Source organism: Papio anubis, chromosome 6 (assembly GCF_008728515.1).
Source record: "Papio anubis isolate 15944 chromosome 6, Panubis1.0, whole genome shotgun sequence".
In the NCBI taxonomy this organism is placed as follows: Eukaryota; Metazoa; Chordata; class Mammalia; order Primates; family Cercopithecidae; genus Papio; species Papio anubis.
The window spans coordinates 40,611,776-40,624,227 of NC_044981.1; the positions used below are offsets into that span (position 1 = coordinate 40,611,776).

General features: G+C 41.8%; 1 protein-coding gene across 2 annotated transcripts; it reads right to left on the reverse strand.

Moving 5' to 3' along the window:
- MRPS10 (mitochondrial ribosomal protein S10) lies at window positions 1–12,452 on the reverse strand. 2 transcript variants are annotated; one of them, XM_003897595.2, is made up of 7 exons: window positions 12,349–12,452; window positions 7,847–7,911; window positions 7,687–7,759; window positions 5,320–5,456; window positions 3,922–4,030; window positions 2,168–2,257; window positions 1–1,684 (listed from the first exon to the last, which is right to left on the reverse strand). In XM_003897595.2, exons 1-7 carry the CDS (start codon window positions 12,394–12,396, stop codon window positions 1,601–1,603), a joined length of 606 nt encoding a protein of 201 aa, XP_003897644.1. In that variant the 5' UTR covers window positions 12,397–12,452; the 3' UTR covers window positions 1–1,600. The 2 variants fall into 2 exon arrangements, with proteins under 2 accessions (XP_003897644.1, XP_009203438.1); XM_009205174.1 differs by having other exon boundaries at window positions 7,687–7,756; window positions 12,349–12,447.

Here is a 12,452-nt window from a genome sequence, read left to right on the forward strand (position 1 = left end):
TTACCATTATGTTGCTCATGTTTTATTGACTAGTTCTTGATCTTGAGGCTTATACCTGGTGTAAGTATGCTTTAGGCATTCATGAATGACAGTCAACAACTGAGCTGAAGGTCATGGGGCACAAGGCTGTAATTCTTCTAATGGTAATGACAGTAACGTAAGTCTGATACACAAGCAGCATGTATTCAACACACTGATACCTGATAGCATGTCAGGAAAAGAGAACAGGCAATGCAGTTTAAGGAGGGAAAAACTGAGAAGTCATAACTACTCCAAAGATGTGAAGGAAACCACAAAAGACATGGACCTGCTTCTACTATAAAAAGAAAATGAAGCACTTCTCTGGGGTTGCTATACCAACTGTTTCAGCCCATTGTAGTCTTGCCTCTTTCAGGGCTTTAGCCACTATTTCATTTCACGGAAAAGCAGACATCTCCTAACAGAGTGACATTTACCAAAAGAAAGAAGGCTTATCAGTGAGAAGCTTAATAAAGAAAAAATTTTATCTATGCTTTGCACAATTTTTTTTCTTTTTTGTTTGAGACAGAGTCTCGCTCTGTCGCCAGGCTGGAGTGCAGTGGCACGATCTCGTCTCACTGCAACCTCCACCTCCCGGGTTCAAGTTATTCTCCTGCCTCAGCCTCCTGAGTAGCTGGGATTACAGGCATGCGCCACAATGTCCGGCTAATTTTTGTATATTTAGTAGAGACAGGGTTTCACCATGTTGGTCACGCTGGTCTCAAACTTCTGACCTCATGCTCCGCCTGCCTTAGCCTCCCAAAGAGCTGGGATTACAGGCGTGAGCCACTGTGCCTGGCCTGCTTTGCGCAATTTTCAAAAGCCATTATTTCTATTCAATTTTGGGTACTTACTACAGTGCTGGATGCAAAGTTTATGCAATAAAATCTTATTGAATGAATGAATCATAGGATAAATAATATAACTAGTAATTTCTTAAGATCATAAATTCCACTACAGTAACCCCGGTAGGCAACTCTATAAAATTTTGGGCTCCAAGAAGAGGTCAATGCATGCCATAAATGTGTTTGATCTGCTGTAAAGTATATTCACAGTCTTCAAAATGTAATGCTTAAATGAGATAAAACTGGTTGGTTACCACCCCCAAGTTAGCATATGCCAGCCTGCACAAACGTAAATATCAAAAACTTTAACTGCTCAATTTGAATTAACCAAAGATTCCTTCTAGGAATCTTAAAAAAAAAAAAAAAAATAAGGGTGTGAACACTTCAAGCACTTATTTTCAGATGCATCAACTGACATAAATTAAAAATGGTGCAAACTAATAATTGAACACTAGTAGCATAACAAAATAGAATTTTCACTTTCCACTTTGAGTCAAAGTGGTTTGCTCATGTTTGTTGAAATCAGAACTGAAACAATGACATGTATAAAAAGAACAGATAAAAGTGGTTCTTCCATTAAAAGTGCCATTCCCTGCTCTCAGCTGATGAAGGCACGAGAACTCAATGGAACAGTTAGGCAGACTCAAATCATCTCAGCTGGAAGCACTCTCCGCTTAAACATACTCATCTGGCCCACCCTCATTCCAAATTCAGGCACAAATGGCCTCCCCGAGGCTTTATGACTTGCTTTCTTCTTTTTCTTCTGATAGTGTTTCCCAGATTGGCTCCTTGATGTGTTCTGGTAACTGTTCTAACTGTGTCTAAAAAAAGAGAGAAACAAAACTATAATGTGGATTTAAAAGAACTTTTTGGCTATAAATCAGACTTATTAATTTGGTCAAATCCTCTTTACTTTTTTCTTTTATCCCCCTAGTCTTTCTATAGGGTTTTGAAATGGAAACAAGGAAACTTGATGGTCTACAAAACACTCTCACATATATAATCTATTTGATCCTCAATGATCTTCATGGATTGCCACTTAATGGGATCCCCAAGTCTAGACAACTAATATTGAGGAGGGAGAACTTCAGAGGTGGTTCACGGAGGACTTGGGCTGAAATGGCAGGATTCTGTTGCAAGGGGTGGATAGCCCCCAACCACTGTGGCAACTCTGTCTCCCAGTTTGCCACAGGTTAGGGCAAACTCTACTCAGTGGGCCAGGACCAGGTTGCAGTGTATCAAAACAACAATACAGAACCACTCCCCACTGCCCCAGCTGAAAGAGGTAGAAATTCAAGCTATACCTTTGTTACTTCCATGGCAACCCCTTCAGGTAAGTTTCGCTGAATATATTCCAAGTAGACATCTGCTGTGCTTCCAGTTAGATGTTCTAACTAAAACATCAAACATGAAAATGATTCATGTATGCTGTTTGTTAAAGCACACCTTTTTTTTTTTTTTTTTGAGATGGAGTCTCACTCTGTCACCCGGGCTGGAGTGCATGTGATCTCAGCTCACTGCAACCTCTGCCTCCTGGGTTCAAGCCATTCTCCTGCTTCAGTCTCCCGAGTGGCTGGGACTACAGGTGTGTGCCACCATGTCCAGCTAATTTTTTTTCTATTTTTAGTAGGGATGGGGTTTCACCATGTTGGCCAGGCTGGCCTCGAACTCCTGACCTCAAGTGATCCACCCGCCTTGGCCTCCCAAAGTGCTAGGATTACTGGCGTGAGCCACTGCGCCTGGCCTCCCCTAAAGAATCTTATGTAAAATCTCAATTAAAAAAAAAAAAAAGTATGAATCCTTTGGTTGACGGCATGGGGGCAACATGGCCCAGAAACCCTCTTCTTCCAATATGTAGCTGCCTTAAAACCTGGGCTCCATGGAACACCGTTGGCAAGCATAGTATCAAAGCAGTATACTTTCAAGAGGCTCACAAAACAACTGAAGACAAAAGGACTAGATTATAAGATACAGTTAGTATAAGGTTTTCTGTGTGTACTATGAGAGATGTTTCCCTCAGACACAGGTGGATAAAATTTGGGTTTTTCTTTTTAAGAGTAGGGACTGGGCAGGAACAGTGGCTCACACCTGTAATCCCAGCACTTTGGAAGGCTGAGGTGGGTGGATCGCCTGAGATCAGGAGTTCAAGACCAGCTTGTTCAATATGGTGAAACCCCATCTCTACTAAAAATACAAAAATTAGCCAGGCGCAGTAGCGTACACCTGTAGTCCCAGCTACTAGGGAGGCTGAGACAGGAGAACTGCTTGAACCTGGAAGGCAGAGGTTACAGTGAGCCTAGATTGTGCCACTGCACTCCAGCCTAGGTGACAGAGTGAGACTCTATCTCAAAAAGAGTAGGGACCATGACTTTACTATATTTGTGCCCTCAATGACTAGTACAGTACTTCCCATATAAAAGATGTATGAGTGCTTGTTTTAATATTTACCAATCACTTACTATGTGATCAAAGTATTCTGAGTGCTTACATAAATTTTCCATTCTAATTCTCACACTAACCTTTTGAGATGGGTACCACTATTATTCCCATTTTACAGATGGAGGAATTGAGGTACATGTCACACAGCTGTCAAGTGCCAGAACTTGGATTCTGGCATTGGCAGTCTAACTCCAGAACCCATGCTCTCCTTAAGCACAAGACTGTGCTGGCACTAATGGAAGCACAAATGAGTAACAGATGAATGAAAAATCTAATGCTGTGCATCACTGACATGGAAAATCCAGCTAGTATGTGAAACAGTTATCAGAACTGTGTAAAACCTTAACTAGAATTTTTTAAATATGAGCAAAATTATTCCAATGCTATCTTGGCATAATCTGCATTCCTGAATTAAGGTACGCACTACTCTAAAGGATGGCTTCATTTAATTTTACTTTTCCTACCATGACACTTCCATAAACACTAAAAGATATTTACCTTCTGTACAACCAACAGACATGGGCTTGCTGAAAGAAGTCAATCTAGTCAATGTTAAAGTTATATGCTGGTATGAATTTCTGGTATTTCAAAAATGTCAGAATTTTTCAAATACACTCACCTCTAAACATCTGTAAAGTGTTCTCATTTCATACTGAACTCTGTGCTTCTTGTAAATATGCACTGATTTGAGTAGAGTAAATCGCTCTATTTTCCTTGGGGGTTCGTGTCTGAAATTAATGGACAAAACAAAACCTGAGTCACTATGATAACAAAGCATAATTCCATGATTTTGTAGGTCAGACTCACACTCAATTATAGGCATTAAGTACCATTTACAGACTTCCATTTGCCAAAACTGTCATCTGGAACAACAACTGCTATCATAAAACTCAGGCCAAAATAAACACTGCAGACAGCAATAGCTTTTTCCCACAGGCTCAAAAATAAGCCCTGGCATGTCAAGTGCGCATGCATACACACACACCTGCTGCTTTTACACCCTTTAGTCTTTTATTGACCAAACATATGAATTGTGAAGAGTTGCACTAGTGTGGTGGACACAGTTATAACACCTGCTATATGTCTGTTGTTTTAGGAAAATCTACAGATACATCGAAATAACAAAACTATAGTCTATTTTGGGAAACTGTGGCCTTCTGTTTTTGTTAGAAGGTCAGACTGCCAAAGCCCCAGATGGGGCCTTATTCAACAGGAGAAGGAGCAGATGACAAGACAAAGGAGACAGTTATGCTTGACCCTGCAGTGACTCCAAGGCTATCTGAAGCTTACCTTGTTCAAGCAAGAATTACTGGGTGAGTGGTGTTTCTTAGGGAAGATTTGAAACAATGGATATATTAGCCCCAAATCATCATATCCAAAGGGTCTAAAACGATTGTTCATTCACCTACTCTACCTCCCTGCTCCATGGAGATCCCAGAAACATGGCCTTCTTAAGTCTCCTTACATCTATGCAATTTCTAGAAAAAGGATTTCTTTCATTTTCCTTGTTTACTCATTCTAGTATTTAAAAACTCCAGTGGGCAGGAAGGCATGATCCTGATTAGGATAACATACGACAAGCTTAAACTCTACCCACCAAGAGTTTCTATCCTACTTTAAAAGTTCAGACTGGGCCAGGTATGGTGGCTCACGCCTGTAATCCCAGCACTTTGGGAGGCCGAGGTGGGCAATTTGCCTGAGCTCAGGAGTTCAAGACCAGCCTGGGCAACGTGGTGAAACCCCGTCTCTACTAAAATACAAAAAATTAGCCAGGCGTGGTGGTGTGCGCCTGTAGTCCCAGCTACTCCTTGGGAGGCTGAGGACTGCCTGAACCCAGGAAGCAGAGGTTGCAGTGAGCTGAGGTTGTGCCACTGCACCCCAGCCTGGGCAACAGAGCCAGACTCTGTCTTAAAAAAAAAAAAAAAAAAGAGTTCAGACCTTCCTGGGATGAGCACTATTTTCCTGGTTGATCATATTATAGTAGCGAACAGGTCAGATCAGGAAAGGCCATACTTACACTTTAATAGAGATACCAAGTTCTTTAGCAGCAAGCACAGCAAAATATTCATAACTGTCCAATACAGCCTTATCGTGACCTTTCACTAAAACCGACAGGCGCTTATATAATGTGTCTGGTTCATCAGAGATCGTTATCTACAATCCCAAAGAAAAGTTTCAGTTTTAGTTCCTCTTATATTTATAACTAGCAAATTTAACATATTACCCTCAATTGAAAAACTTCAGAGTTTACTAATAAATAAGGAGAAAAACACTGAGTGACAGCACTGTTAGCTGAAGTGTCTAGATACTTTCATGTTCAGATCTGGACAATGAGCCTCAGAATCTGTTAAAATACAGCGTGAATCAAAAGAATTTTCAAGGCAACCCATACAATTACTAAAGGAACTTTCCAACTTAAAATAATTATTCAGCTTCAAATTCACAATGAGAAAGGATTTCAGGGTCTCCTAATAAAAAGAGCCTGGTCAGAAGACCTAGACTGAGAATTAAACTCTGCTAATGGTAGCTGAAGGACAACGGGCAAATCATCTCATCTCACTGCACACTGGTTTCCTCACATACGAAAGAGGGTAAACCTATGCTATAGCCCACAGTATTTCTCTAAGAAAAAAATAAGAAAACACAGATTAAAGCCCTTATTAATTATAAAACATTATTATACAAAGCCAAGCTAGTTCTATTCATATTTTTTATTAGGTTTTATTCATGTATGTTTTGCCTGCCCTAATAAACAAATTACTCATTTCTAATTAAAATGATATGATGCTGACTGTACCTATAACTTCTACCTCTTCCACCCTAATACCTAAAGACCTCAGAAATAATGGGTTTGACACTTCTGACTTTCTTCCAAGAGGTGAATTACCTTCATTTCATTCATCCATTAAACCAGTAAATTATCATACTAATCCAATGATTCAGAATTAAATCACTTCACTCCTGAAAGGAGATTTACTTACTAGCCAGAAAGCTAGATATCTACTCTCAATTACCCCAAAAAGAGTTGTTGGAAGAACAAAATATACTGATAGCCTGTGTCATGAGTTGAGGGATGAGAAGGGGGAATATAGCCTCAAGATTGTTCTGACTGATACCTATAGGGTGTTAAAAGATACTATGAATTTGTTAGGAATATTAAAAATCAGAAGATTTCACAAGAACATCTGGATTTCAGTTTAGCCTGGAAGATTTAGACAAGCTGGCATCATTAGGTCTGATTTCCCACAGGGCAACAAGTGGCTAGAGTAAGTAGCTGCTGTCTTGCTTATAAAGACAGTGGCACACCATGCCAATTCTGCAACCTTTTCTTATAGGCCTGGCTCCTGCAGGCATGTGAGTTGCAGACTGGGGCTTAAATGTACTGTCATAGAAATATATCCAGTACTGGCCAGGTGTGGTGGCTCATGCCTGTAATCCCAGCACTTTGGGAGGCTGAGGCAGGCAGATCACTTGAGGCCAGGAGTTTGAGACCAGCCTGGCCAACATGGCAAAACTCCATTTCCACTAAAAATACAAAAATTAGCCAGGCATGGTGGTACGTGCCTGTAATCCCAGCTAGTCGGGAGGCTAAGGCATGAGAACTGCTTGAACCCAGGAGGCTGAGGTGAGCCAAGATCATGCCACTGCACACCAGCCTGGGTGACAGAGCGAGACTCTGTCTCAAAATAAATAAATAAATAAATAAATAAATAAATATCCAGTATCTATTAAGAGAAAAGATAGAAAAAAAAAAAGAGCAGTAAACTAGACATGTGCACAGACAAAATAAGTACCAAATAAGTACAAAATAAGACAAATGTCTAGAACTGTAAAATCCCAAACTGTTAATATTTTTGAGGGGTAGAAACGGAAGGATTTTTAAAAATTACAAGTAACACAAAAAACTGGATTGATGAAATCATAGCTTCTACAGGGTTACCGAGTTCCTTCTAGATGTTTATTATTTGTGCTAATGCATTTTCTCACTGTGAACAATAAAGCACCGTCCAGGCCCAGGCTCAATACACAAAATGAAAACAAAGACTTGAAGGCTACCAGAAAAATACTTCTCCATAACATAACATCAAGTATTCTACATCACAAATTCTGACAACTCTTCCATTATGCCAAGCTAAAAGCAAGAGACTGCTAATTAGCACAGTTATTTGGGGTAAATAATTTATTCTTTTAGAACTTACTTTGATACCCTGAAGATAATACAATCCAGGGAGTTAAGAGAATATACGCATTGTGCATTTGCCAGTATTCTAGGACAAAATTTTTTTATTCATAGAGTGTTTAGAGGAAAAAAAACCCCAATGAAATAATAAGGAAAACCTATTGTTAATGTAGCTCCTTATACCAAGGAACAGGGAGTACGTACCACAGGTTTGGTCAAATCCTTTGGAACATCAACATGTAGGTTTGAAAACTGTACCCACTTCATATTGGTACTGCTATGTGTGGGGAAAAAAAGAGAAACCTAAGTAAAATAGCACAATAACCTATTTTGTTCAGTTTAGCACATCCAATTGTATACTTACAGAAGAAAGCCACCATTTTTGACTGTATCGCCCTTAGAACTGTTTACAGAAAAATTCCCCAATCCCTAAAGAAAAAAAAGCAGGACATGTGTTAGAATTAAAGTCAACTACCAAACCATTCATAATTTCCACTAAAAACTAAAGGGTTACCTCATTATTTCAGATGAAGATACTGGGGTAACTAAAATGGCCAAATCAGATTTCATTTAAAAAAAAAAAATTGAGGACAATGGTAGAGTTGATGATAAAAAAGCAGTCTCAAAATACTAGAGAATCTCTATTTTAAAGTTTAGGAATAAAAACTTTTTCAAAAAAAACAATTCTCACATTAAAAAAGCTATGAATTATGTAGACATCAAGAAAAAAACTTTATTTTCCCATTTTTTTTTTTTTTTACAAATTGTACTTCAGTAAATACTTATTTTGCCTGAATATTTTTAAGCAATAAAATATCTCGTTTTTATAACTTGTTAAGAGTTGGAATAAAAATTCTAAAGTACCCCTCTTTTGATGCTTTCATACATCTTTTAAAGCATGCATATTTCTTAGCTTGGCTGGGATAATTAGCTTATAAATGAACTGAAATATGAGCTGTGACTTATACCCAACTTGTTGTAGCATGTTGTGCCACATGCTACAACAAACCCACATTTCCAAATCCTTTACCTTCAGCTCCCCCTGGTGGAACATGACTTTCCAGTTTTAGGAAACAAGCTATACTACTGCATATAACATAACAGCTAACTGTTTTTTCCTGTAAACTTTCCTGAGATTTTAAAGTGTAACCCGAGAAAGTGGAAACACAATTGGATCCTTAAAAACACAATGAAGATGAAAATAAGGCCAGGTGCTGTGGCTCACACCTGTAATCCCAACACTTTTGGAGGCCAAGGTGGGTGGATCACTTGCGGTCAGGAGTTCCAGAGCAGCCTGGCCAACATGGTGAAACCCTGTCTCTACTAAAAATACAAAAATTAGCCGGGCATGGTGGTGGCACGGCTGTGATCCTAGTTACTTGGGAGGCTGAGGCAGAAGAATCGCTTGAACCTGGGAGGCGGAGGCTGCAGTGAGCTGAGATTGTGCCACTGTACTCCAGGCTGGGTGACAGAGCGAGACTCCATCTCAAAAAAAAAAAAAAAAAGTTTAGCATAAGTGAAGTTTCATTAATACAACTGATGGTCACCTAGGTATGTTTTTGTTTGTTTTTTCAGGGTTTTTTCTGAGACAGGGTCTCACTCTATTATCCAGGCTGGAGTGCAGTTGCATGATCAAGGCCTGGACCTCCCAGGTTCAGGTGATCCTCCCACCTCAGTCTCCCGGGTAGCTGGGAGTACAGCACGGGCCACCAGGCTCAGCTAATTTTTTGTACTTTTGTAGAGATGGGTTTTCACCATACTTCCCAGGCTGGCCTTGAACTCGTGGGCTCAAGTGATCCTCCAGCCTCAGTCTCCCAAAGTGCTGGGATTTCAGGAGCGAACCAACACCTAGCCACGTTTTAAAAGCCTATCGTGGCCGGGCGCGGTGGCTCAAGCCTGTAATCCCAGCACTTTGGGAGGCCGAGACGGGCGGATCACGAGGTCAGGAGATCGAGACCATCCTGGCTAACACCGTGAAACCCCGTCTCTACTAAAAACTAGCCAGGCAGTGGCCGAGGGTGCCTGTAGTCCCAGCTACTCCGGGAGGCTGAGGCAGGAAAATGGGAAATGTAAGCCTGGGAGGCCGAACTGCATTGAGCTGAGATCTGGCCACAGCACTTCCAGCCTGAAGCGACAAGCGAGACTCCCGTCTCAAAAAAAAAAAAAAAAAAAAAGCCTATCGTTAGCTTATTGTCCTTCCTCTCTTTACTCAAGATAGAGACAAATCATAACTCTATAATCTTCTTTGCACCAAAAGGGAAAAGAAAAGGAAAAAGGAAATCAGGTACAATACAAGGTGGTAAGAGGTATGTGCCATTCTTCAGACGAAATTGCATAGAAAATTCCCTCCCAACAATTATACCAGTGACTCCACAATCGAGTTGTGCAAGAGGAGCAAGAATATTACACTTCTCAGTCACGTTCTCCCACTATAAAACCTCTGCTTTTTTGTTTTTTTGAGATAGTCTTGCTCTGTTGCCCAGGCTGGAGTACAGAGGAGCATTCTCGGCAACCTCCACCTCCTGGGTTCAAGCGATTCTCCTGCCTTAGCCTCCTGAGTAGCTGGGATTACAGGGGCCCACTGTCACACTCAGCTAATTTTGGTATTTTTAGTAGAGACAGGGTTTCGCCATGTTTGCCAGGCTGGTCTTGAACTCCTGACCTCAAGTGATCCACCCGCCTTGTCCTCCCAAAGTGCTGGGATTACAGGCATGAGCCACCGCGCTCAGCCTTATAAACCTCTGCGTTTAAAAGTGGGAGTCTAGGCCGGGCTCGGTGGCTTGCGCCTGTAGTCCCAGCACTTTGGGAGGCTGAGGCGGGCGGATCACGAGGTCGGGAGATCGAGATCATCCTGGTGAACACGGTGAAACCCCGTCTACTAAAAATACAAAAAAATTAGCCGGGCGCGGTGGCGGGCGCCTGTGGTCCCAGCCTCTCTGGAGGCTGAGGCAGGAGAATGGCGTGAACCCGGGAGGCGACGGAGCTTGCAGTGAGTGCAGATCGCGCCACTGCACTCCAGCCTGGGCGACAGAGCCAGACTCTGTCTCAAAAAAAAAAAAAAAAAAAAAAAGTGGGAGTCTAAAGTGCTATTACATCCACCAGTCAATCTTAAGAAGTTTTTCTGTTTTTATTTTTTTGAGAGGGAGTCTTGCTCTTGTTGCCCAGGCTGGAGTGCAATGGCACGATCTTGGCTCGCTGCAACCTCTGCCTCTGGGTTCGAGCAATTCTCCTTCCTCAGCTTCCCGAGTAGCAGGGATTACAAGCATGAGCCACCACACCTGGCTAATTTTTTTTATTTTTAGTAGAGACGGGGTTTCACCGTGTTAGTTAGGATGGTCTCGATCTCCTAACTTCGTGATCTGCCCACCTCGACCTCCCAAAGTGTTGGCATTACAGGCATGAGCCACCGCGCCCGGTCAACTAGTTTTTCAATTGCATTTTTTCTTTGTATTTCTTGAGAGAGAGAGAGAGGGAATGTGTGTGCACGTGTTGAGGGTGGTGGTGGTTTGGAAGGGAGGGCTGTCTGGGTAAATTTGTCTTAATAAAGCAGTTCAAAGATTTCAACCTCTAATACCATCTGATTTTTCTTAAGAACATTGGTTTTCAGGCCGGGTGCGGGGGCTCAAGCCTGTAATCCCAGCACTTTGGGAGGCCGAGGCGGGCGGATCACTGAGGTCAGGAGTTCGAGACCAGCCTGACAGACACGGTGAAACCCTGTCTCTACTAAAAACACAAATATTAGCTGGGCATGGTGGCGCATGCCTGTAATCCCAGCTGCTCGGGAGGCTCAGGCAGGAGAATCACTTGAACCCGGGAGGCGGGGGTTGCCGTGAGCCGAGATAGTGTCATTGCACTCCAGTTTGGGCGACTAGAGCGAAACTCCGTCTCCAAAACAAAACAAAAAACAGTGGTTCTCAAACTGTAGTCTGAGGACGTCTGTGGGGTCTCTCAGACACTATCAGGGGATCCGGGAAATCAAAACTATTTTCATAAAACTAAGATGTTACTTACAACTTTTACACTCATTCTCTTACTAGTGTATAGTGAAGTTTTCCCGTGACAGCCTGAGGTGTGACATAGAAAAAGATTAAATACAGAAGCAGATTTGAATCTAGCTTTTATTAAGCCAGAAATTAAAGAGAGCTGCAAAAATGTAAAACATTGCTGCTCCTTACTCGTTTGTTCAGAAAACATATTTTTCATAAAGTGTTGTAACATGTAATAAGTGTTACTTTTAAATCAATACATATTCTTAAGTTTTATTTTCCAAAAAGCTAAATACAGATAGCTAAAATCCACAAAAGCAAAAGCTCTTTGGAGTCCTCAACTCCGAAAGTGTAAAGCGGTCCCAAGGCCAAAAAGCATGAGAACCGCTGCTGAAAGTTTTTGCTCCTCCTCCAAATAACTGTGCAGAGGATATCTAATCCACTCCTCTGGCTTGAGACGTTCCTCTAAACCTGGATGCCAGGAAAGCATCTCAATTTAGTTCCATGGGATGAGTTTGAGATCTCGCACCAGCTCAGCCTCTTAATTTTCGCGAGGCAAATTTCCTGTCTTCTCTGAGCCTCAGTTTATTTTGCAAACGTAAAAGAAAGGTTTTGGAACATAGAAAGTACAAAATCTTTTCCAGCTCTGACATTCTACGATTATTCTTGTTCCTATCTTTGCCTGGACTCATTAACTTATGTTTAATTCCATGAGAGAATTCTGAGAAAACCAGCCCCTTTCTTGTCACTTTCCTGTAAACGGCGCGAGGTGAGGGATAAATATTAGGAAAAATTCTGATGGGCAGAGCGGCTGGTGGCTGGGAAACTTAAAGGCAACTATCCCGGTCAGCCCTCCTAGTCTCCCTAGCCCATCCAGTACCTGCCAGAGGCGCCGGCACACGGCCCCGAACACTGTCCGCGCCGCCATCTTATCGGTCCCGACCTCTCAGGATTGCTTCCGGGGTTACAGCGGCGTCCTCAGAC

What these genes read in the sequence shown, in the direction of transcription:
- MRPS10 (XM_003897595.2), bottom strand. Translation starts at nt 12,396, where the DNA reads ATGGCGGCGCGGACAGTGTTCGGGGCCGTGTGCCGGCGCCTCTGGCAG. An exon ending in AAAAATGGTGGCTTTCTTCT is followed by an intron (nt 7,760 to 7,846) that starts GTAAGTATACAA and finishes CCCCACACATAG; the next exon opens with CAGTACCAATATGAAGTGGG. An exon ending in CACTTTACAGATGTTTAGAG is followed by an intron (nt 2,258 to 3,921) that starts GTGAGTGTATTT and finishes TTGATGTTTTAG; the next exon opens with TTAGAACATCTAACTGGAAG.